General features: G+C 43.2%; 1 protein-coding gene across 3 annotated transcripts in view; it reads right to left on the bottom strand.

The window, feature by feature from the left end:
• Positions 1-2483: 2483 nt before the first annotated feature.
• Positions 2484-22323, bottom strand: part of Gdpd1 (glycerophosphodiester phosphodiesterase domain containing 1) — a 38023-nt gene continuing 18183 nt past the window's right edge. Inside the window, exons 5-11 of one of the 3 annotated variants that reach the window (XR_009380688.1) lie at positions 15783-15901; positions 14860-14949; positions 10538-10671; positions 7048-7107; positions 4185-4236; positions 3630-3807; positions 2484-2754 (exon numbers count right to left, since the gene is read on the bottom strand). Coding sequence is in view for 1 of the 3 variants with exons in the window: in XM_059271438.1 (XP_059127421.1) it covers positions 3685-3807; positions 4185-4236; positions 7048-7107; positions 10538-10671; positions 14860-14949; positions 15783-15901 (578 nt within the window). In the remaining 2 variants the exon portion in view is untranslated. Of the gene's footprint in view, positions 2755-3571; positions 3808-4184; positions 4237-7047; positions 7108-10537; positions 10672-14859; positions 14950-15782; positions 15902-22323 lie in introns of those variants that run through there. The other 2 variants (XR_009380687.1, XM_059271438.1) reach the window with 2 other exon arrangements.

Genomic DNA, 22323 nt, shown 5'->3' on the forward strand with positions numbered 1-22323 from the left:
AGAGGAAAGACAGAAACACAGGATAGCCTTGGAAGGGCCTGGGTCAAAACCCAACAGCCCAGAACTTTATTCCAAAGGGCTTTTTATAACAATGCCAAGGGGCAAGGCAAAAGACCTCCCCCTTGCTAGATACAGCCAAGTGTAGACCCTTCCAAACACCTGGTACCCAGGCCTGTGGCCCAATCACCCTCTTATGCAGTCCTGCTGGGTAAAGCCACTAGGAAACCTTGGTGGGCTCCAACAACCGCCATACCATGATGCCTGCCCTTAATTTCTTTTACAACATGACATTCCAACAGGAGAGCAGTATTCAGATGCTATCTGGTAATGAGTATCAAATCTTCTGTCATAGATATTAGGCATGTGTGGTGTTCATGCATGTGCATGTCTGTATGGGTGCACATGTGAATGGAGGCCAGAGGCTGGCTTCCAGGATCTTCCTCTGTCACTCTCCACTCTATACATTGAAGAGGTGACTCTCATTTGAAGCCTGAGCTCCCACTGGGGTGATCTAGCTAGCCAGCTTGCTCCGGAAAGCCCATCCCGAGCCTGGGATTAAAAGCAGGCCACCACACCCACCTGGCATTTACATGGCTCTGGGTATCTCAGTTGTACAGCAAGATTTTTACTCATCAAGCCATCTCCTCAGCCCAAAATCATCTGATAGCCTAGCATCGTTTAAAAATAATTATTTTTAGATTTCTTTATTTTATGTATATGAGTGTTTTGTCTGCTTGTCTGTATATGCACCATGTGCATGTCTGGTGTCTTGGAAGGCCAGAAGAGGACACTGGGTCCTCTGGAACTAGAGTTATGGATGGTTGTGAGGCAACATGAGGGTGCTGGAAACTGAGACCAGTGCTCTCGAGCACTGAGCATCTCTCTAGTGCCTTGAGCATGACTTTTAAAAACATGGTTGTCATTGTGGGTAATTTCTACTGAAATTAAATGAAATGATTGACACAAAACATACACTAGTTTTACAATATGACCTGCTCTGAATCATAATGAAGAAAAATTTAAAAACAAACCATAGCCAGGCGGTGGTGGTACATGCCTTTAATCCCAGCACTTGGGAAGCAGAGGCAGGCAGATCTCTGAGTTCAAGGCCAGCCTGGTATACATAGTGAGTTCCAGGACAGCCAGGGCTACACAGAGAGATCCTGTCTGGAAAAAACAAACCAAACAAACAAACCATAAAAAGAATAATTTTTTAAAAATCAGCTGCTGGACCTAGTAGTGTAGGCTGGACCCAGTAGCACAGGCCTGTAACTCCTATAATCCCAAAAACTGGGGAGGTTGGGGCAGAAAGACTTAAAGTTCAAAGCCTAACTGGGCTATAGAACGAGTTCAGGATGGCCTGAATAATTTAGTCACAAAAATAAAATAAAAATAAAACAAAGAGAGCTCTAGAAATACAATGGCAGAGGACTTGCCTCTCTTGTGTGAGGTCCTGGGTCCAGTGTTCAGTATGGAGCAGTGGGAGATCAGCCTAGCCTGGTGGTGCAGGCCTGGAGTTCCATCACTCAAGAGGCCAGGCCCGTGAGATGGCTCAGCAGGTACATGGAACATCCCGAATTTGATCCCTGGAACCTACTTAAAGGTGAAGGGACAGAGCCAACTCCACAAAGCTGGCCCCTGACCACCATATGTGCAGCATATGCTCGCTCACACACACACACACACACACACACACACACACACACACACACACACACGCTCACTCACACACACACACACACGCATACACACACACGCACACACGCATACACACACACACACGCTCACTCACACACACACACACACACGCTCACTCACACACACACACACACACACACACGCTCACTCACACACACGCTCACTCACACACACACACACACACACACGCTCACACACACACACACACACACACACACGCACACACACACACACACACACACACACACACACGCTCACTCACACACACACACACACACACGCATCATGCAAACACACAGAGACAATCACACGAACACACACACATACAAAATAAATTAAAAAAAAGAGGCTGAGGTAGGAGCATCATGAGTTCAAGGCCAGCCTGAGCTACAAAAATGAGACCTCAGAGATAAAGAAATAAGATAAAAATGATCTCTAAGCACTAGAATTAAAAATTATAATACAGAAGAGTAAAAGTCTGCTCTAGTAGACTAGTTTACACAAGTTGTCTATCCAAATGTCAAGAAGTAACTTCCTAATTATTACTCTGTTTTCCTTTACTCTCTTTATGCTAGTGAGAAATCCCAGGTTTACTCATTTATTGATTAATTAACTGAAAAAATATGAAACACACTGGAATTACAAATGTAAAAGAAAATCAAGCCCCTTGTTTTATTCTTGGAAAACTTTATTACAGTTTAAACAACAAAGCCACAGACGGGAGATCTCGTAAGGCCATCCATACATCACAGCTGTATGTGGCAAACCCCACACGAGAGACATAATTTAGGCAAAAGACATTTATTAGTCCATATTATACTTATCTCCCAATCTGAGATCATGAAAATTTAGTCAAAAAGGTTAGAAACAGATTTACATGGAGTCACATCAGAAAGCAGAGGAAGTGATGTCTAACATTGGGTAAGTCTGTCGGTAGCTAGTCCTCAGCAGACTGAGTTCCTGAAGGTCAAGGGCAGGCTCACACTAAAAATACCCGCGATGGTGCTGTGCTCCCACCAGCTCAATTGTTACGAGGACTGCAATGTCACTTACAATCTGATGGAGGCTTAAAGAGTCAAGTCAAGCCCAAAAGATAAGAATCGTGTGTTTCTTTAGAGGAAACATAAAAACATGACTAATTGGTTCTTGTTTTAATTTACAATTAAAAAGTCTATTTGTGAAGACATAAAAAAATAGACACGGTGGCATTGTCACGCACCTGAAAAAAGACTCCATACAGAAGGACATAAGGGGACACCGTTAACAACCACAACCGCGAAGTCTGTTTCAGCCCACAGATTTGATTTCTGAGTAAGTCACAAACTTTACTTGGATTGACCTTCTATCCCCAGCACACACCTTGCCGGCTAACGATTAAACATCTGCTTCCTCCACTGTATTTTCCCTTTCACTAAAATGCACCTAGACATAACCAGACAATTCAAAGAGGCTGCAATGGCCTTCAATAATTTTTTTCCTTTTTTAATTACAAAAATTTAAAGACAGGGGAGCTCACTATGTAGCCCAGGCTGGCCTGAAACTCATGACCCTCTTGCCTCAGGCTCCCAAGTGCTGGGATTATAGGCTCACATCACCATGCCCAGCTCAATAATCTTCTTTTTCCTATATCTGATCTTGTTCTCCGTGAAGGCTAATGCCTGATTCGGCCTCTAGTCTTTGATTTCAGATTTTCAATAGAAGACTACTGCAGCACATATAGCCATCTTGATCAATGATCTACTTACATCTCATAGCCAGTTATCTTTCAAAACAAGTTACCAATGTAAAATATGCAATATTGTTGAAAAATAAATATACAGTATAGAGAAGTTTCTACATTCCCATACAGGCTTTAAAATGAGGTAATAAGAACTTAACTGATTAAACCTTTTTACCATTCTGCAAATCTCAGGGAAACAATGGTGCCACACCTTTCCTCGGATCTTTTCACGTCATGTCTCCTTTGAGTAATTCTGAGACCCTTTCTTACGCAGGAAAATTATTGAGGAAATCCTTAAGCTTTGTTGGGTAGTCTGTCATCACTCCAGTGGCTCCCAGATCAAAAGCTCTTTTGTACTCGTGTTCTTCATTTAAAACCCAAACGTATACCTGGGAATTGGGGTGTAGGAAGTATCAGAAGAAATGTTAAACAGAAAATGATTTTATATTTACCCACTAGGATCTCAGCACACTTACAGTGAACCTTATGAAGGTTGTCATTTTAAGAAATTATTAAGCTCTTTTAAAAAAACATTCCATTTCCTCATTAGATATGCACTATCCCACCCCTGACTTCAGCTGCCCTCATTTACATAAGAATCTAGCTAATGCTTTATTACTAACTGCAAGGAAGAGCATACATTTGTCCTCATTACAGTTGTCGCATCAAAGTCAGAGCTCAGACAGAGTAATAAAGACCCTGCACTGTGGCTTGTACCAAATGGGTGGGCGCTGCTATTTCAAAGGACACCAGTGCCCAGACTTACTTGGATGCCCCGGGCAGTGAGGTGGTCAAATAAAGCTTTCCGCATTAATAGGCTAGAGGGGAAAGAAAACAGAGCAGAATCAAGCACATCTTCATCCTTAGGAATAGAATTAACCTTTGTCTTCTCTGACAGCTTATAGTTTAATAATTGCTAGTTTAATCCCAGCGCTTCAGCAATACAAACGAACATCTCAAGTAATAATGGGTATTACAAATTGATTTTCTCTTTCTTTCTTTTTAAGATTTATTTACTTTTATGTACTGATTTTTTTTTTTTTTTTTTTTTTTTTTTGCCTGCATATATGTTTCTGCCAAGGTGCCAGATCCTCTGGAACTGGAGTTATAGACAGTTGTGAGCTGCCCTGTAGGTGTTGGGAATTGAACCCGGGTCCTCTGGAAGAGCAGCTGGTGCTCTTAACCACTGAGCCATCTCTCCAGCCCCCTCTTTCTTTCTTTTTGGACAGACTCACTATGTAGCCCTAGCTGGCCTAAACTCCCTATGTAGACCAGGCTGGCCTATTTGACCTCTGATCAACAGAACTCTATCTGCTTGTCTCTCTAGATGCCACCACACCCAGCTGGGTGAATCTGCTGACTGCTGGCCACCCAGAGCCTGCTCTCGGCTGCCACTGGATGCTCACAAAACCTTTCTCCTTGCAGCGCCTCAGTGAAGTGGAGGCTCCTCCCTCACTTTGCCTGCTGGAGCTGAAATGAGAGTGAGAATGAGCTAGAAACCTCTGTTCTGTGCCCAACTTTCCAAGATAAATAAGGCAGGGCATTCGACTTAAGTTCTGTGCCATCGTAGTTCCATCTTATATATTTCTGTATGTCTATTCATTGCAATTTTCTGTATCTATGAAAAATGAGCCCGGCGGCGGTAGCACACGCCTTTAATCCCAGCACCCAGGAGGCAGAGCCAGGCAGATCTCTGTGAGTTCAAGGCCAGCCTGGTCTACAGAGTGAGTTCCAGGAAAGGCAAAAGCTACACAGAGAAACCCTGTCTCGAAAACCAAAAAAAAAAAAAAAAGAAAGAAAAATGATTTTTTAAACTACAAATCACTTAAATAAGATGGGAACTAGTCATACTGGGAAATCACAAATATTCTTTTTTTTATTTTATTTTAAATTATGTCTTTATGTGTGGTGTCTGTGTAGATAGATATGTGCACACATGAGTGCAGGTGCATGTGGAGGCCAGAAGAGGGCGTCAGATCCTTTGGAGCTGGAGTTACAGGCAGTTGCAAGTAGCCTGACATGGGTTTTGAAAACCAAACTCTGCGCTAGGGCAGTCTGCATTCTTAACCACCGAGCCATCCCTCCAGGCCCTACAGATCAATCCTATTCCTATCCATTTACATGTAGCACAGTGATTAAATATACAAAAATCTAGCAATCATGAGCTTTAGCACCAATTAAAATGTATTCTTGAGGGACTGAAGAGATGGCTCAGAAGTTAAGAGCACTGGTTGTTCTTCCAGAGGACCTGGGTTCAATTCCCATCGCCCTCATGGCAGCTCACAATTGTCTGTAACTCCAAGATCTGACACTTTCACACAGCCATACATGCAGGCAAAACACCAATGCACATAATAAATTAAATTATTTTTAAAAATGTATTCTTGAAAACTAGAAATTAACCCAAGAATAAAATACAAAAAGAACACACTCCTGTGTCATACAGGAAAGAGAAGACTAATTTTCCAGGACTCCTGGACATCAGGCATCAGGAGCTTGTATGCAGAACTACACTTGGGTGGTTGTCAGGGTTCGGAGCAAATATTTCCAAGAAATGTGCCAGTAGACAGTACCCACATTTACACACCCTGTATTGCCACACACACTTCTTCTCACCATGTTGAACTGTGGGTTTGTGGAAACAGCAAGGAAGTAGAAGGGAACAGTTAGTTTTTGCAACCTTGCTAGTAACTAGCTCCGTAACCTTGAGTAAATCATTTAAGTGAACAGGCAGGTGCTTGGTTTTCTCATGAAGGTTGAGGAGATTCTCTCTCTAGGTTCCCACTAAGGTTTTGTGACTGGCGACTAAGCCGGTCCAGATGGTTCACTGGCATCCACTTGCACAGTAGGCGCTCAAGTCCTGCGTACAAATGACATGTGGACAGACTGCACCATGTTCCAAGGGTAGCACCCAATAAATACAGCTCCAGGGCCAGTGAGTTGGGCTGACAGGTAGAAAAGCTTGCCGCCAAGCCTGCCATAAGCTCTACCCCCTGGTACCCTTGTGCTGGAAGGAGAGAAACAACTTCTCAGAGTTGTGCTCTGACTTCCACACTATGCAGCATAGGCTGCCCACTTCCCACTGCACACAAAACAATTTTATTCTTTTTTAAAAAGCCAGGCATGGAGGGGCATGCCTTTAATCCCTGCATTGGTTGGGAGATCTCTGTGACTTCAAGGCCAGCCAGCCTGGTCTACATAACAAATTCCAGGACAGCCAGGGCTTTACAGTGAGACCCTGTCATGAAAAAACAAGACAAAACAAAACAAAAACAATACAAGCACACATTTATATATAGATCTCTCTCTAGAGATGTCTTGGCAGTTAAGAGCACTTGCTACTTTTGCAGAGGACTCAGGGTTGGTTCCCAGAACCCACATCAGGCAGCTCATAGCTGCCGGTAACTCCATCCAGTTACAAGAGATCCAATGCCCTCTTCTGGCCTCCTCAGGCACAAAGCATGCATGTGGTACACAAACGTACCTGCAGGCTTGCACACATATACATGCAAAAAAAAAAAAAAAAAACTTCAAAAAACATTATATATATAATATTATATATATATATTATATATCATATATCATTTATCTATATCTATAATCTCCACAGTAATAACTAAAATACTTACGTATCAGAAAGCCAGATGAGAAACTTATGACCTTTGGACATAGTGTGTGGTTCTTTTAGCCTAAGGGAAGTCAAAGTAGTACGAATTAGGAACGCAGGAACGCATCAGTGTGATAGAACAAGACAAATTCAAACTGAAGACAGTGCCTATAGATAGGCTGGGAGGCAGAGGCAGGAGGACTGTTGTGAGTTCCCAGTCAGTCTGGTCTTCATAGTGAGTTCCAGGACAGAGAGAACTACACAGTGATACCCTGTCTCAAAAAATCAAACAAACAAACAATAAATAAATAAAACTTAAGAACTAGCAATTATTAAACTCTATAAGCAACAGAGAAGACAAAGGTTAATTCTATTCCTAAGGACAAAGATGTGCCTGATTCTGCTGTGTTTTGTTTAGTTATTATTTTTGCTTTTGTCTTCTTCCAGTTTCTGAGGTCTGGAGCTGCACAGCCATCTGCCAGGAAATCTCTGCCGCACCTCTCTCCTGCCAAGGCTTCTCGGCTGCACTCTGAGTTTGTTTGTCATTTGTCAAACAGGCTTTTCATGCTCCCCAGTTCTTCATTTCTTGTTTCTTTTCTAACTTCTCCTGCCCTCGCTCTCTTCTTCCCCGCCTCCTTCCCCTTCCTTCTCTGTGTGTACTCACATATGGGCTAAGCGGGCTGAACTCCGGGACCACCAGTCTGTTTCCTACGAGCCCTTAGGTTACTGATGCAGACTGCCGCATCTGGCTTTACATGGGTACAGGGGACCTGAACTCAGGTCCTCATGCTTCTGCGGCAGGCACTTTCCCCACTGAGCCACCTCCCTAGCCCCTGCATGTGGCACCCCACTCAGTTTATGCAATTCTGGGATAAAGTTGAGGGCATCATGGATACTAACCCAGCATTCTAACAACCAAGCTGTATCTCTAGTTCCAATTTTGTTTTGTTTTGTTCTGGTTTGGTTTTTCGAGACAGGGTTTCTCTGTGTAGCCCTGGCTGTCCTGGAACTTGCTCTGTAGACCAGGCTCACCACAAACCCAGAGATCGGCCTGCCTCTGCCTCCCCTAAGTGCTGGGATCAAAGGCGTGGGCCATCACCACCCAGCTTGATTTTTGGTTTTAATAGAAACTCCGAATAAAGTTTTCTCTAACATTGGCCCAGATGGGAAGTCTTGGTCAAAATTTCAGGAATCTAAGGGATTCATACCTCAAATATTAATTATCTCACTAAATGCAATTCCTAATTATTTTATTAAGTGTCCAGTGTACTGCACACAATATCAAAGCAAATAGAAATAATATTCTATGAAGTCATACTTACTATATATGTGTGTGTGTGTGTGTGGTACATGTTCATGTGCGTTTGTGCAAGTGTGTGTGTGTACACATGTGGATGCCAGAGGTTGATGATGTGGAATCTTGTTTGATCATTTCCAACCTCTTTTTGTTTTTTTCCTTTGAGACAGGGTCTCTCCCTGGACCTTGAGTTCACTGGTTCGGCCTAGCTGGCTGATCAGTGAGTTCTAGGAATTTGCCAGTCTCCATCCTACAGTGTTGGGGCTGCAGACAGATGCTGCTGTCCTGGATTTTACATGGGCTCTGGGGATCCGAACTCAGGTCCTAGTGCTTGCACAGCAGGTACGTTACCAACTGAGCCGTCCCTTTGGTCCTTGTCATCACCTCTCAGAGTGTTCTGCTTCCTGTGTTTGTATTACAACAACATCCGCTTCCCTCAAGAGTGCACTGTGCTGTCTAGAGGACATGGTGCTCTAGTCTAGGCAGGAAAGAGCCAAACACTTCAGTAATAAATGGTTAGTCTTTCTAGTACAGCAAATGAAAACAGCTTCTTTGCAGACAAGTGTTTTCTGAGCAGAACAGGTTGGGGCAGCACATGCCTGAAATCCCAGCACTCTAGAGGCTGGGTAATGGGGTTGCCATGAGTTTGAAGTCATCTGGGCTACACTAATAAGATGTGTGTGTGTGAATGAAATGGTATTTTCAGCTGTTTTGTCTAAGAAATGTCCATGAAGACTTTTAACAAATATAATTGAGAATTGATAAAATAAACAGCTTGTCATTAAGAATTTCAAACAGTCAAAATAGCCTGCAGCAGGAGCTAATCATAAGAATACTGAAAATGGCCGGGCGGTGGTGGCGCATGCCTTTAATCCCAGCACTCGGGAGGCAGAGGCAGGTGGATCTTTGTGAGTTTGAGGCCAGCCTGGTCTACAGAAAGAGATCCAGGAAAGGCGGAAAGGCGCAAAGCTACACAGAGAAACCCTGTCTCAAAAAAACCAAAAAAAAAAAAAAAAAAAAAAAAAAAAAAGAATACTGAAAATGGGCTGGAGGGATAGCTCAGCCGTTAAAGGCTAGGCTCACAATGAAAAATATAAGAATACTGAAAATGGGCCATCGAGATGGCTCAGCGAGGTGCTTGCTACCAAATCTGATGACTCATGTGGTAGAAGGAGAGAACTGATTGCTGAGGGTTGCCCTCTGACCTCTACATGTGCAGGCACACTTAGACTGCACTCATGCACACACACAATAAGGAACTGTAATATGTAGTTTGATCATATTAATCCCCCACTACTCTTTTTTTATCCCATTCCCATGCCCTTTGGATCATTTCTTCCTTCCAATAACCCCCATCTTATGTTCCATAAACTCAGTTGAATTAGGGTTGCTTACCTGAGCACAGGCATGGAGTTACTAGAGCATGGGTGAGGTAATAGTGGCTATACCATGGGGGAAAGCCGACCCTCTCCTCCAGAAGATGTCAACTGCCTACAGCTAGGGGTGGGAAAGTCTATTTATTTTATTGCTGATATTTGCTTTAGTCTGTTTTTCCGCAGCTATAATAAAGTGTCTGAGGCTGGGATGTTTACAAAAAAAAAATGTTTACTTAGATCACAGTTCTAGAAGCACAAAAGCACAGCACTAGTATTGGTTTGCTTCTTTCCCCTCGCCCCCCCCCCCCCTTTGGTTTTTCGAGACAGGGTTTCTCTGTGTGGCTTTGCGCCTTTCCTGGAACTCGCTTTGTAGCGCAGGCTGGCCTCGAACTCACAAAGATCCACCTGGCTCTGCCTCCCGAGTGCTGGGATTAAAGGCGTGCGCCACCACCACCCGCCTGGTTTGTTTCTTGTGAGGGCTTCAAGGCAGCAGGAAAGCAGTGGGCACTGGCAGAAGGGAGGCGCTTGGATGTGAGAAGCAGCAGGAAAAAAAAACAAGAGAAAACTCATTCCCACAGGAAAGGAATTCAGCCCCCTAAATCATCTAATCACCTCCTAGGGATCCTACCACGACTCAGCACAGATGAAAACAAGCCCAAGTTTAGTGAGGATAAACCACGTGTGAACTACAGCAAAGGCTGAGGGTTGAGCTGGGAGAATCCACCCACACCCAGCACTCGATCCCTAGCACCTAAGAGTGATGGGGATGAGCATAAGCCATTTTCATTACGTGACCATTCAGTAGTAACAGGTAACTGGTAAAGAGCAGAAGGACTTACTTCAGTATGATAGAAGGCATTGGAATTTCAAAGAACTGTTCTCGAATGGGCACAAAGGGCAAGAGGCCAGTGAAGAAAAGACCAAGGATGAGCAGAACACGCTGTAGGCTGAAGAGTATAGGGATGTCTGAGTTCTAAAACACAAACAACATTATATGTTACTTTAATAGGCAGGATCATCTTATAAACCTCAGGATATATTTCCCAGACTATATGCTGACAACTCTTGCAAACATTCTCTGAATTATGAATATTCATTACAATAACAACTCAGAAATAGGTAGTCCATAATCCATAAGTAATGATCTACTTTGGAGCCCATGGAGGAATGAATTCCACTGAAGTCTCTTTGGTGCTTTTGTAACACGTGGGTCTGTTGGTTATGTATGGACAACTAGAGACTAGGAGAAACACACCAACACAACAGCAAAAAAGACAATACACGAAATGTCTGGTAATTTGGCTCCTGCTGAATATACACAGCTCACTGGGCGGTGGTGACTCATGCCTTTAATCCCAGCACTCGGAAGGCAGAGGCAGGTGGATCGCTGTGAGTTTGAGGCCAGCCTGGTCTACAGTTCCAGGACAGCCAGGGCTACACAGAGAAACCCTGTCTTGGAAAAAAACAAAAACAAACCAGAGTCCCTAGAGTGCACACATGCACATCAATACTGCTGCAAATACGTCATTGTTCTGCTGTTACAGATCATATGCAGAACATAAAGTGTGACCGTACACACCTGCACTCCCAGAACATGGCAGGCTGAGGCAAAGGGATCTCAAGTTTGAGGCCAGCCTGGGCTACCTAATAAGACCCTGTTGTAAAATGAATGAATGATAGAATTTTGTAAATTAGAACAAGAATCTAGCTCTGATTTAGAAATAACTATAGACTCACAGAAAGTTATAAAACCAGTGGAGTGTGACATGTGCTTGACTTGGCTTCTCCAGAAGGCGATGTGTGATGAGGCTGTACTAGAGGAAAGCCAGTTGACAATGATGTATGACTGCTGATTAGATGACAGATTTTAGTCAGTTTGCATCATTTTCCCTTTGTGTCATCATTTTTAACCTGTTTCCATCTGTGTGTGTGTGTGTGTGTGTGCAAGCATGTGTTTAAATTCTGTGCGATCATGTACAGATTCCTATAACCACCACAAACGAGACAGAATATTCTATCAACACTGTGCCCACTCCCTACCCGCTCCAGTGCCTGTCTCCTGGCAGCCACCAAGCTGCAATTCACATCTACAGTTTTGAGAATGTTATATAAATGGAATCATACAGCATACAATTCTTTTTTAAAGAAGGGTTTTACTTATTCATCTCTCTCCTCTCTCCTCTCTCTCTCTCTTTCTCCTCTCTCCTCTCTCTCTCTCTCTCTCTCTCTCTGTACATGTTTGTTTGGGGTGGCCGTACTTGTGCCCATGTTTGGAGGTCAACCTCATGCCTGTTACATGGATGCTGGGACTCAAACTTGGGCTTAAAGCTTGAGCAACAAGTGAGCCATCTCTCCGGCCCCAGCACGTAACTTTTAAAGATTTATATTTATTTATTCAGGGGTGGGGGGTGCTGTGTGGTGGTCAGAGGATGACTTGCAGAAAGCAGTTAGTTCTCTCCTTCCACAGCCTGGGTCCCGGGGGATTGAGTGTAGGTCATTAGGCTTGGCCATAAGTACTCCTACCTGCTGAGCCATCTTGCCACCCCATCAGTATGTAACATTTTGAGTGTGAGTGTGTGTGTGCATGTCTGTGTGTTCAAACCCAAAGCTTTGAGTATTGCTAAGGAAGTGTTCTACTGCTGAGCTATAGCTCCACGCCTCTTTTTACTTTTTATTTTGAGACAGGGTCTTGCCAAGTTTCCCAGGCTGGTCTTGAATTTACTTTGTAGCCTGGGTTTACCTTGACCTTTTGATCCTCCTGCCTCAGCCTCCAGAGTAGCTGGGATTACAGTCCTGCATTGCAGCCTGGTTTAAGGTTGAGTTTTTAATTATTTTGTTTTTGTTTTGTTGTTGTTTGTTTTTGTTTTTGTTTTTGAGACAGGGTTTCTCTGTGTAGTTTTACGCCTTTCCTGGAACTCACTCTGTAGCCCAGGCTGGCCTCGAACTCACAGAGATCCGTCTGGCTCTGTCTCCCAAGTGCCAGGATTAAAGGTGTGCACCACTACCACCCGGCTTAATTATTTTTCTTATAGTAATTTTTTTTTTTGAGACATGGTCTCTCTTTACAGACCAGACTGACCTCAAACCCAGATATTTGCTTGCCTCTGTCTCTTGAGCACTGGGATTAAAGGCACATGTCACCAGGCCTAGCTTCATTTTTAATTTATTTTTGGTATATGCATGTTGTACGTGTGGGTGTTCACGCCACGGTTCACAAGCGGCCATCAGAGGACAACTCTGTGGAGTCAGTTCCCTCCTCCCACCGTTGCCCGGGTCTGGGGATAAACGACTGAGATGAAATTGCTGATTCATACGGCGACTGTGTGTTTAGTTTTATTTAAAACAAACCCTCTTCAGCTACTGAAGAAAGCGGCTGTACATTCCCCACCAGCGACTCCAGACAGATGCGGCTCCCCAGCATTTTAATCTCGTTATCTTTTGACAGGTTGTGTGATGATGTCAAACATGCTAGCAGGTGGCCTCTGGTACATTCTCTCCCCGTGCTGACACCTTAAAGTGCCATTAGACGATGACCAGCTATGAGGGAAAACATTCTAGTTTTAAGTTCTTAAGCTCTGAAGCCATGTAGCCAGCACACGAGCTCTGTGGTCTCTCTCCTATTGTTCACAGCTACCTTGGGCCCTCGTGGCCTAGAGCGCTTAAAACACTCAGCTTAATGGGCCTCAGCTGTACTCTGAGTCATGCCATGCTGAACCCTGAGTATTTTGGTTTTTTTTTCTGCTGAGAAGGAAGAACTGTCCTAAGAGATCTTTGTATCTATCTGGAATTTCTATGTGTCATATTTTCCCCTACACTTTGATATCCTTTGTGTCCTTAAAAAAGGGCCCCAAGCTTAGGCTATAACTCAATGGTAGCATGGTATGAACCAACAAATGTATCAGGCTTGGTTGAATCCCCAGTACCACAAGTAAATGAATTAATTCTCTAAATGAAAATAAAAAGGAATCTTTAGTTCTTAAGACTTTTTTTTTGGTATTTGAATTCCAAGTTCTATGAGCTCATGAAAGTTGCTGGAGGAAATGTGGGAAATCATTTCAAAAACAAAGCAAATTTTTACAGACACATTTCCAGCAACCAGGAAATTTTCAAAGAGTGAATGTCCCAAGGGACATACCATGCGACACTCATCACCTTGGCTTGAGTATGTGTGGAAGAGCAAAAACAACTTGGAAAACAAAATAATTTGTTTTGAAATTACACACAGAGAAATTTAAAGGGCCAATAAAACAGACATTACAACACAAAGATTTTCTTTCCTGTATGATGCATACAATATTGATGGACAAATCTTTTTTTTTTTCCCTTCAGAGCTGAGGACCGAACCCAGGGCCTTGCGCTTGCTAGGCAAGCGCTCTACTACTGAGCTAAATCCCCAACCCATGATGGACAAATCTTAGTAGTATGTGATGCAGTTCAGTGAACCATATTATAACTGAGAGACTCCCTGTAGGCAGACAGACAGACAGATAGGGAAGAGAGGGGCCATGGCTAGGTAACAAACCTGTTGATTTCCAACATGGCCAGCTTCTTCTTCAACCTCCTGATTTGAGACAAAAGCCTGGCAGCTTTTGTCACCCACCAGGCCCCCTGCAGATGGACTAGCTCAAAAAATTCAGGGCCTGATCAGGACATGTCACCCAACAGCTGCAGTCTAAGCAACCATCCTGTCTTCACACTGACCAACCCTGACGGAGGGGACTGACTCTTCAGAGGCTTTAAAACCCCCGAGCCTCGAGAAGACACTGGATTTTCAGCTTTCTGAGGCCCTGCCCCCGACTTTGCAGAGGGTCTTCTTCTCTGCACGTCTGCTGTGTGCGTACTTCCTCACGCCCAGTAAACACCTTCCTTTAACTGCTGGTTCTGTCTCGGTGTTTGAGGCTGTTTTGCTGCTCCCTGTGGACTTCAGACTTTTTCTGTTTTTAATCCTTTAACAGGCAGAGGAAAATGAACCCAATCAAGACCCCCTAGACCACGTCACAACCAACATAAGCTGCCAGATGCAGTCCATCATCTCTATGAGCAACGTCTGGCTAGTTCCTTCCGTTCCCATGTGAGCTAGGAGACGAGTGGGCGTTGCAAACTCCTGTGACAGTGAGCTGTACAAACAGAGCCTGCATCCCGGGTCACTTCTGAAGCTTACCTCTTTGTAACACTTCTCCACAATTTCAGAGCTCGCATTGCCCCACACCGTCAGGTGCTCTCTCTTATACTGCTTCACCAGTTCTGAGACCTACATGGGAAAATTCAACATTTTTTTTTTTTACAGGTTCAAAAGGTTTATTTATTTAAAAAATAAAAATAAAAGTTTACTTGGTTCTCACTCCCCATCCACATATCTTTTTTTTTTTTTAAATTTTATTTTACAATACAATTCGGTTCTACATATCAGCTACGGATTCCCTTGTTCTTAAGCCTCGCCCTGGAAAAACCACCTTTGTGATCATGGTATCTCCCCTGCCAGGTAAGTATGAAAATTCAAAATTTTATGCATAGGCCTATATGTAAATCCAACTATATCGTTTTACTCTGAAAACAGGTTACAATCAATTACCTGCTAACAGATAGTATAAAACTGTGGAAAAACTGGTAAGCAAATTGGGATTATTTTATGAAATGCAAAATTATTTACCTTTACCACTCTAAAACGTATTAGAATATGACTACTCAGAAGTTGACATAAAAATAGAATATGACTACTTAGTAATTTGACATAAACAAACCACGAATGAACAACTTAAAGCTGGTAGTCAATTACAGAAACGTCAGGATGCCTGGAGCCTAAGAGAGCTTACTTTAGTCATGACCAGGCTAGGCAAGTCACTCGGAAAACGGGACAGAGGAAAGTTTGCTTTGGTGACCTTTATGGAGCACTACTTTAAATAATGCTGAGTCCCGGCCTATCTAGTTTCCTTGATCTCTATCAGTCTCTTACCTACCCAACCTCACTTAGTTTTTGAAATCAAACAATGCTGGTCCCCAGAATATCACATGTCCTCCTCTGCACACTGTCAATCTGTCACCTACTCTGGCCTTACTGAGACAATGACCCGAATGACCCTGTACCTTCTTAATCAGCACGTTGTTGTTGACTTTGATGTCGATGTTAATGGGGGTCTCAGGAAAGGCCTCAAACACTTCCTTCAGCAATGGAATTCGGTTATCTTTTCCTTCACACTTGCATGCTGAAGAAAATAAGATTTTTAAACAGTAACTTCCATTCTTAAAGGATAACTCTTACTTCTTTAATGGTGGAATTTATAATACATGTGCATTATAGGACAATGACAAATGAGGCCAAGTATAAAGGAAAGTCATGTGAAATGCATGACTCAGACGTCATCATGAGCACACGCGGGTTTCCTTTTTCCCTGTGCATTATTTGACACAGTCACAATACAGTGTGCCCTTGGGTTTTAGCCTGTTAGTTTTATGTCCATAAAAATATTTTTATGTTATACATTTATAATTTTTTTTTTTTTTTGGTTTTTCGAGACAGGGTTTCTCTGTGTAGCTTTGCGCCTTTCCTGAAACTCACTTGGTAGCCCAGGCTGGCCTCGAACTCACAGAGATCCACCTGCCTCTGCCTCCCAAGTGCTGGGATTAAAGGCGTGCGCCACCAACGCCCGGCATACATTTATAATTTTGATTTCAATTTTTATCTTATTTTTGTTTTTCAAGACAGGATTTCTCTGTGTAGTACCGGTTGTCCTGGAACTTGCTCTGTAGACCAGGCTGGCATTGAATTCTCAGAGATCTGCCTGCCTCTGCCTTGAGTGCTGTGATTAAGGGCATATGCCACCATGCCCAGCTGTGATTTCATTTTTTTTAAGTTTTCAAGATAACTAGAGTCAGATGAAGACTGTAAGAAATAATACACAGATCTATACACTCTTTGTCCAGATTTCCCAATGGCAACATCTTGTAAAACCATGTACCATATCACACCCAAAATACTGACATTGATACACTGGCTTATTTCTTGCCTTTTGGTTTTATGCTGCTTGAGATAAACTTAGGGTCTCACACATTATAGTCGGCACTCTACCACTGAGCTACATACATCCTACTGATTTTAACATTTTCTTTGTTTTTGGTTTTTGAGACAGTATCTTATGTAGCCCATCTTGGCCTTGAATGCATTACATAGGGAGAGTTGACCTTGAATGATTGTTCCTCCTGCCTCCACCTCCAAGAGTTAGGACTACACAATATAGGTGACCTCATTCAGCCTGCCATTTATATTATGAAGATATCTAAAGGTCTCAAAATACTCCCTCAAGTAGATATACAATAATTTAATTACTTTATTAATTAGAAACAGGGTCTCTCTCACTCTACAGCCCTGGCTGCCCTGGAACTCGCTATGTAGACCAGGCTGGCCTCAAACTCAAGAGATCCGCCTGTTTCTGCCTCTGCAGTGCTGGGATTAAGGATGTGTGCCACCACCGCCCAGCTAATTATTTTAATTTAACCATTCATTAGTTCAGACTGTTTTGCTATGAGATTATCATCGAAGTTTTCAGAGACTTGAGAATAATTTTCAAGCAAAACAAGTACACAAATTCAATAACTTGTTAAATTATTTAAAAATAAATTTTCAAAGAAAGATTTATTTTAGAGATGGAGAGATGGCTAGCAGTTAAGAGCATATACTGCTCTTCCAAAGGACTAGAGTTCAGTTCCTGGCACCCGCATTGGATGACTGACACTACTTATAACTTCAGCTCTATGTACTCACATGCGTGTATCCACACAACACACACACACTTAAAAATAATACAAATGGAAAAAAAAATAAGCCGGGCGGTGGTGGTGTACACCTTTAATCCTAGCACTTGGGAGGCAGAGCCAGGCAGATCTCTGTGAGTTCGAGGCCAGCTTGGTCTATAGAGTGAAATCCAGGACACAGGCTCCAAAGCTACACAGAGAAACCCTGTCTCAAAAAAAAAAAAAAAAAAAAAAAAAGAAAATACAAATGAATATTTTTTAAAGATGTATTCAGGGACTGGTACCTCTCAGCAGTTAAGAGGATTGGGTGCTCTTTCCAGAGGACCCAGGTTCAATTCCCAGCACCCACATGGAAGCTTACACCTGTCTGCAATTCTAGTTCCAGGGCTTCTGACACCCTCACACAGGCACATATGGAGGCAAAGCATCGCTGACCATAAAATAAAAATAAAATTAATAAAATGATGTATTCATTTTACGTGTATGAGCATTTTGCCTGTATGTCTATATGTACACCAAGTGTGTGCCCACCAAGGCCAGAAGAGGTTGTGTGATGCCCTGGAACCGGACTTATGGATGGTTTGCAGTCACCATGTGGGTGCTGGGAACCAAACCCAGGTCCTCTGCAAGAGCAGCAGGTATTTTTAACCACTGAATCATCTCTCCAGCCCATATCTGTTAAATTATTATCATCATCAATGTAGTTATTCAAAGAAAAGAGTAATAAAAATTATGTGTAAGGCCAGGTGTACTGGTGCACACCTTTAATCTAAGCTCTCAGGAGGCAGAGGCAGGCAGATCTCTGAGTTGAGACCATCGTGGCCTACATCGTTACAGGACAGCCAGTACTAGGTAGAGAGACTCTGTCTCAAAAACAAAAAACAAAAAAACAAAATACAAAAAACAAAAAAAAGTCAAACGATGTCCCTGAGGGCCAGTAAGATAAGATAGTTGAGTGTATAAGGTGCTCGCTGCCAAGCCTGAGGACCCGGGCTATTTCCCAGGACACACGGAACGGAGGCAAATGACTGACTCCCACATGATCTCCACACACACAGATATGACCACCTAGTCCTAGCCCCCACAATAAATAAATGTAATAATAAAAAAAACCCTTTAAAGTCCTTGAGAACAAAGCTAATAGATAAAACACAGACCCAAGAGATCAAATAGAAAGAAGCTGATTATCATATGATTAACTGGAATCAGCCATGAAGGAAGGTATATAACCCTGGGCTTTTTACACATTAAGTTCATCAGTAAATTCATTCTGTATTTACTGTTTTAAAAAATTTGAGCTGGGCGGAGGTGGTGGTGCACGCCTTTAATCCCAGTACTCAGGAGGCAGAGGCAGGTGGATCTGTGTGAGTTTGAGGCCAGTCTGGTCTACAGAGTTCCAAGATAGCCGGGATACACACAGAAACCCTGTATCGAAAAACAAAAACAAATAACAACAACAACAATAACAATAAATATAAGCTTCACATCTGCCAGTTGCCATGGTGCATGCCTATATCTCAGTCCTTGGAAGGTGGGTAGGATCAAGAGGTCAAGGTCAGCCTGGGCTGCTCAAGATCCTGCCAAGGGACACAACAGAGGCAGGTGACGGCTGCTGTGACTCCCAGTAAACATGCCTGCCAGAAGAACAAGAAAAAGCGGAGCAACTGGGTTAAGGGAAAGCGCTGAGGTGGTGGGCTTTCTGTTGTCACCAGCAAGCGGAGGGAGATGGGGCAGAGTCAGGAAGGCAAATGAAGAGGAGGAACCTGTGGCTTTGTGTCCCACCCTCTGCCCCTGGCTGTGTGCCTGGAGCCAATCCCCACTATGGGTGAGCAGCACTCACAGGCCCCAGCGCGGATGGCATTCCCTTTGCCCTGAGTCTGCGGTGGGTCCCTTTAGTGCTTTTTCCCCTTCGAGGAACCATCCCAAGCGCTCTTGGGGGTGTGTAGGGGCATTAATCTTTCCCTGTGTTTTATTCCTGTGAGGCACACTCCAAAGTAGCTTTGTAACCAAAAAAAATATTTTTAGATTTGCTTTATGTGTGTTAGTGTTTTTCCTGTACATATATGTGCTCCACATGTATGTCCGGCTGCGCTCGGAGGTCAGAGGTTATCTGATCTTCTGAAACTGGAGTTACAGATGGTTGCAAGTCAACATATAGATGCTGGAAACCGAACTCGTGTGGCTACTGGCTGTCTTATATTACAACAGAAATACAGAATGTTCCTGTCACTACAGAAGGTTCTATTTGGATAGTGATATCCTAGTTTGATAAAATAACTGTTCTCTTCTAAGTAATCAAATAAATTGCCATGAGGCAGATAGCTATCCACATCCAAGTAAGATACCCTCAAGGGACACAGGAAACGGTCCAACAAATAAAACTAATGTTAGACAGACAAATGAGACGTAGAGCCGAGCACCAGAACATTCCAGCACTCGGCAGGCTGAGGGAGGAGGATCTCGATTAAAGTCAGCCTGGGCTGTACAGAGGGACCAAAGAGCTAGGAGCCAGTGAGATGACCCAGCAGGGTCTAAAAACTTTGGCTGGTTGGCACTTGCTGTGTAGACCAGGCTCAGCGACCAACCTACCTCTGCCGGGCCCAAACTTACAATACTCTAAAACCAATCAGGAGTCAAACGCAATATAAATCATTGTTTGTGTGTTTGCTTTAGTCTTGAGCTTGGTGGCCCAACCCTTTAATCCCAGCGCCAAGCAGGCAGAAGCAAGTGGATCTCTATGAGTTCGAAGCTAGCCTGGACTACATAGTAGGACATTGACTCAAAAACTATAAAGCAAAGAACAATCAGACTGCAACCCACAGAACCAGAGAAACCATATAGCAGGGGGGACCCTAGGATGACTGTGGCTTAGAATAAGTTTTGGGTTTACTCAATCACTGGGCAAGCCTCAGTGAAACATTTCACTATTAGGATAAGAATTCGTACTGTATCAAGCTGATAATAGAAAAATAAACAAACAAACAAACTTTAAAAAATCGTTACAGTTGTTTGAAACCTGAGTACCTGCCACTACTTTTTGACGACAGTCAGGGACTGCTCAGAGGGAGGGAGAGGACAGTCTATTAGAGCACGGGCCTGGTAACTGGAAAGGGTGTCAAGTTCTAGCTCAGTCATTCACTTGTTATATGACCTTGATCAAGTTAATCTCCTCTGTGACTTCTGTTTCCTTCTCTCTCTGTAAGGGAGAGCGGGTTAGATGGCTTCAGAGGTCTCCACATTCCCAAGTTTAAGACTTGCTAAGGGGACAGAAAACCAGGAACAAAATGAAAGGGTCTTTTCATTTTGTTTTGTTTTCGAAACAGGGTCTCATGTAACTCACACTGGCCTCCAACTCACTAGGTAGCCAAAGATAACCCTGAATTTGTGGTCTTCCTGTCCCCCCCCCCCCCCAGTGCTGGGATTATAAGCCTAGATCCTCACATTCAGTTTATTCAGTGCTGGGCAAGCGCTCCACAGGCTGTGAAATTCCTAATCACAAAGGGTTTGTGGAGCCTTGCCAAGTGTGATGGTGTACTACTTTAATCCCAGTACTCCAGAGGCAGAGGCTAGTGGAACTCTGTGAATTTAAGAACAGCCTGGTCTACATAGTGAGTTCTAGGCCATCTGATGATAATAATAATAATAATAATAATAATAATAATAATAACAACAATAACAATAATAAATTCGTGGAGTTGGCTGTGCACTATAGAGGAAAAGAATAGTGCCCAGGCAAAGGCAGGCGGATCTCTGTGAGTTCAAGGCCAGCCTGGTCTACAAAGCAAGTTCCAGGACAGCCAGGGCTGTTACACAGAGAAATCCTGTCTCAAGAAAAAAAAAAAAAAAAAGAGCATTTCCTCAAATCAACACAGATTAAAGATACTTAGGTGTGGCCAGGCAGTGGTGGCACATGCCTTTAATCCCAGTACTTGGGAGGCAGAGCCAGGCGGATCTCTGTGAGTTCAAGGCTATAGAGTGAGTTCCAGGAAAGGAGCCAAAGCTACACAGTGAAACCCTGTCTCAAACAAACAAATAAACAAACAAAAAGATACCTAGGTAAAGACAAATCAAACACACGTTAGATTGAAACATGCCTTACAAATAATGACTTTCATTTTTATTTGATTATTATTTTTTATTCTATTTTAATTTATTTGTATGTCTGTGTGTCTTTTGTGGGTGCTGGAGGAAGCTAGAAGAGACATGGAATCCTCTGAAGCTAGAGGTAGGCAGTTGTGAGCAAACCAATGTGGGTGTTGGGAACCAAACTCAGTTCCTCTGGGAGGAACAACAATCACTCCTAACCACTAAGCTATCTCTCCAGGCCTTTATTTTTATTTTTTGAGACAAGGTGGCCCTAGCTGGCCTGGAACTCACAGAGATCTGCCTGCCTCAGCCTCCCAAGTGCTGGGATACTTCATCACATCCAGTAACTTTAAGTTTTTTTTTCCCCCTGGCTTTTATTTACCTTTCTTTCTTTTCTCCCCTGAGCCTCACCTGTCTTTGGTGTTTAAAGAGTATTTTAAAATGTAAAATTATGAATATGTGTGAGTGCCCGAGTGTATATATGTGTACTGCATTCCTGCAGGAGCCTTTGGAAATCAGAAGAGGGTATCATACCCCCTGGAATTGGAGTTGTAAGCAACCACGTGGGTGCTAGAAATTGAACCCAGGTTCTCTGCTGTGGGGGCCTACAGAGACTTCATAGTGAAGCCTTATTCCATCTTGACTCAGGGTCAGAGAGACTGAGTTTGCCTTGCCCCATAAGGCTGCATAATAGGATGTTTTGGCCAAAGGTGTGGTTACCAGGTGTTTTGAAAATTAAGGGTCTACACTTGTTTGTACTTTGTACCTTGATCTTGAAAGAGGGAGGGGT

This window comes from Peromyscus eremicus, chromosome 8a (assembly GCF_949786415.1).
Source record: "Peromyscus eremicus chromosome 8a, PerEre_H2_v1, whole genome shotgun sequence".
In the NCBI taxonomy this organism is placed as follows: Eukaryota; Metazoa; Chordata; class Mammalia; order Rodentia; family Cricetidae; genus Peromyscus; species Peromyscus eremicus.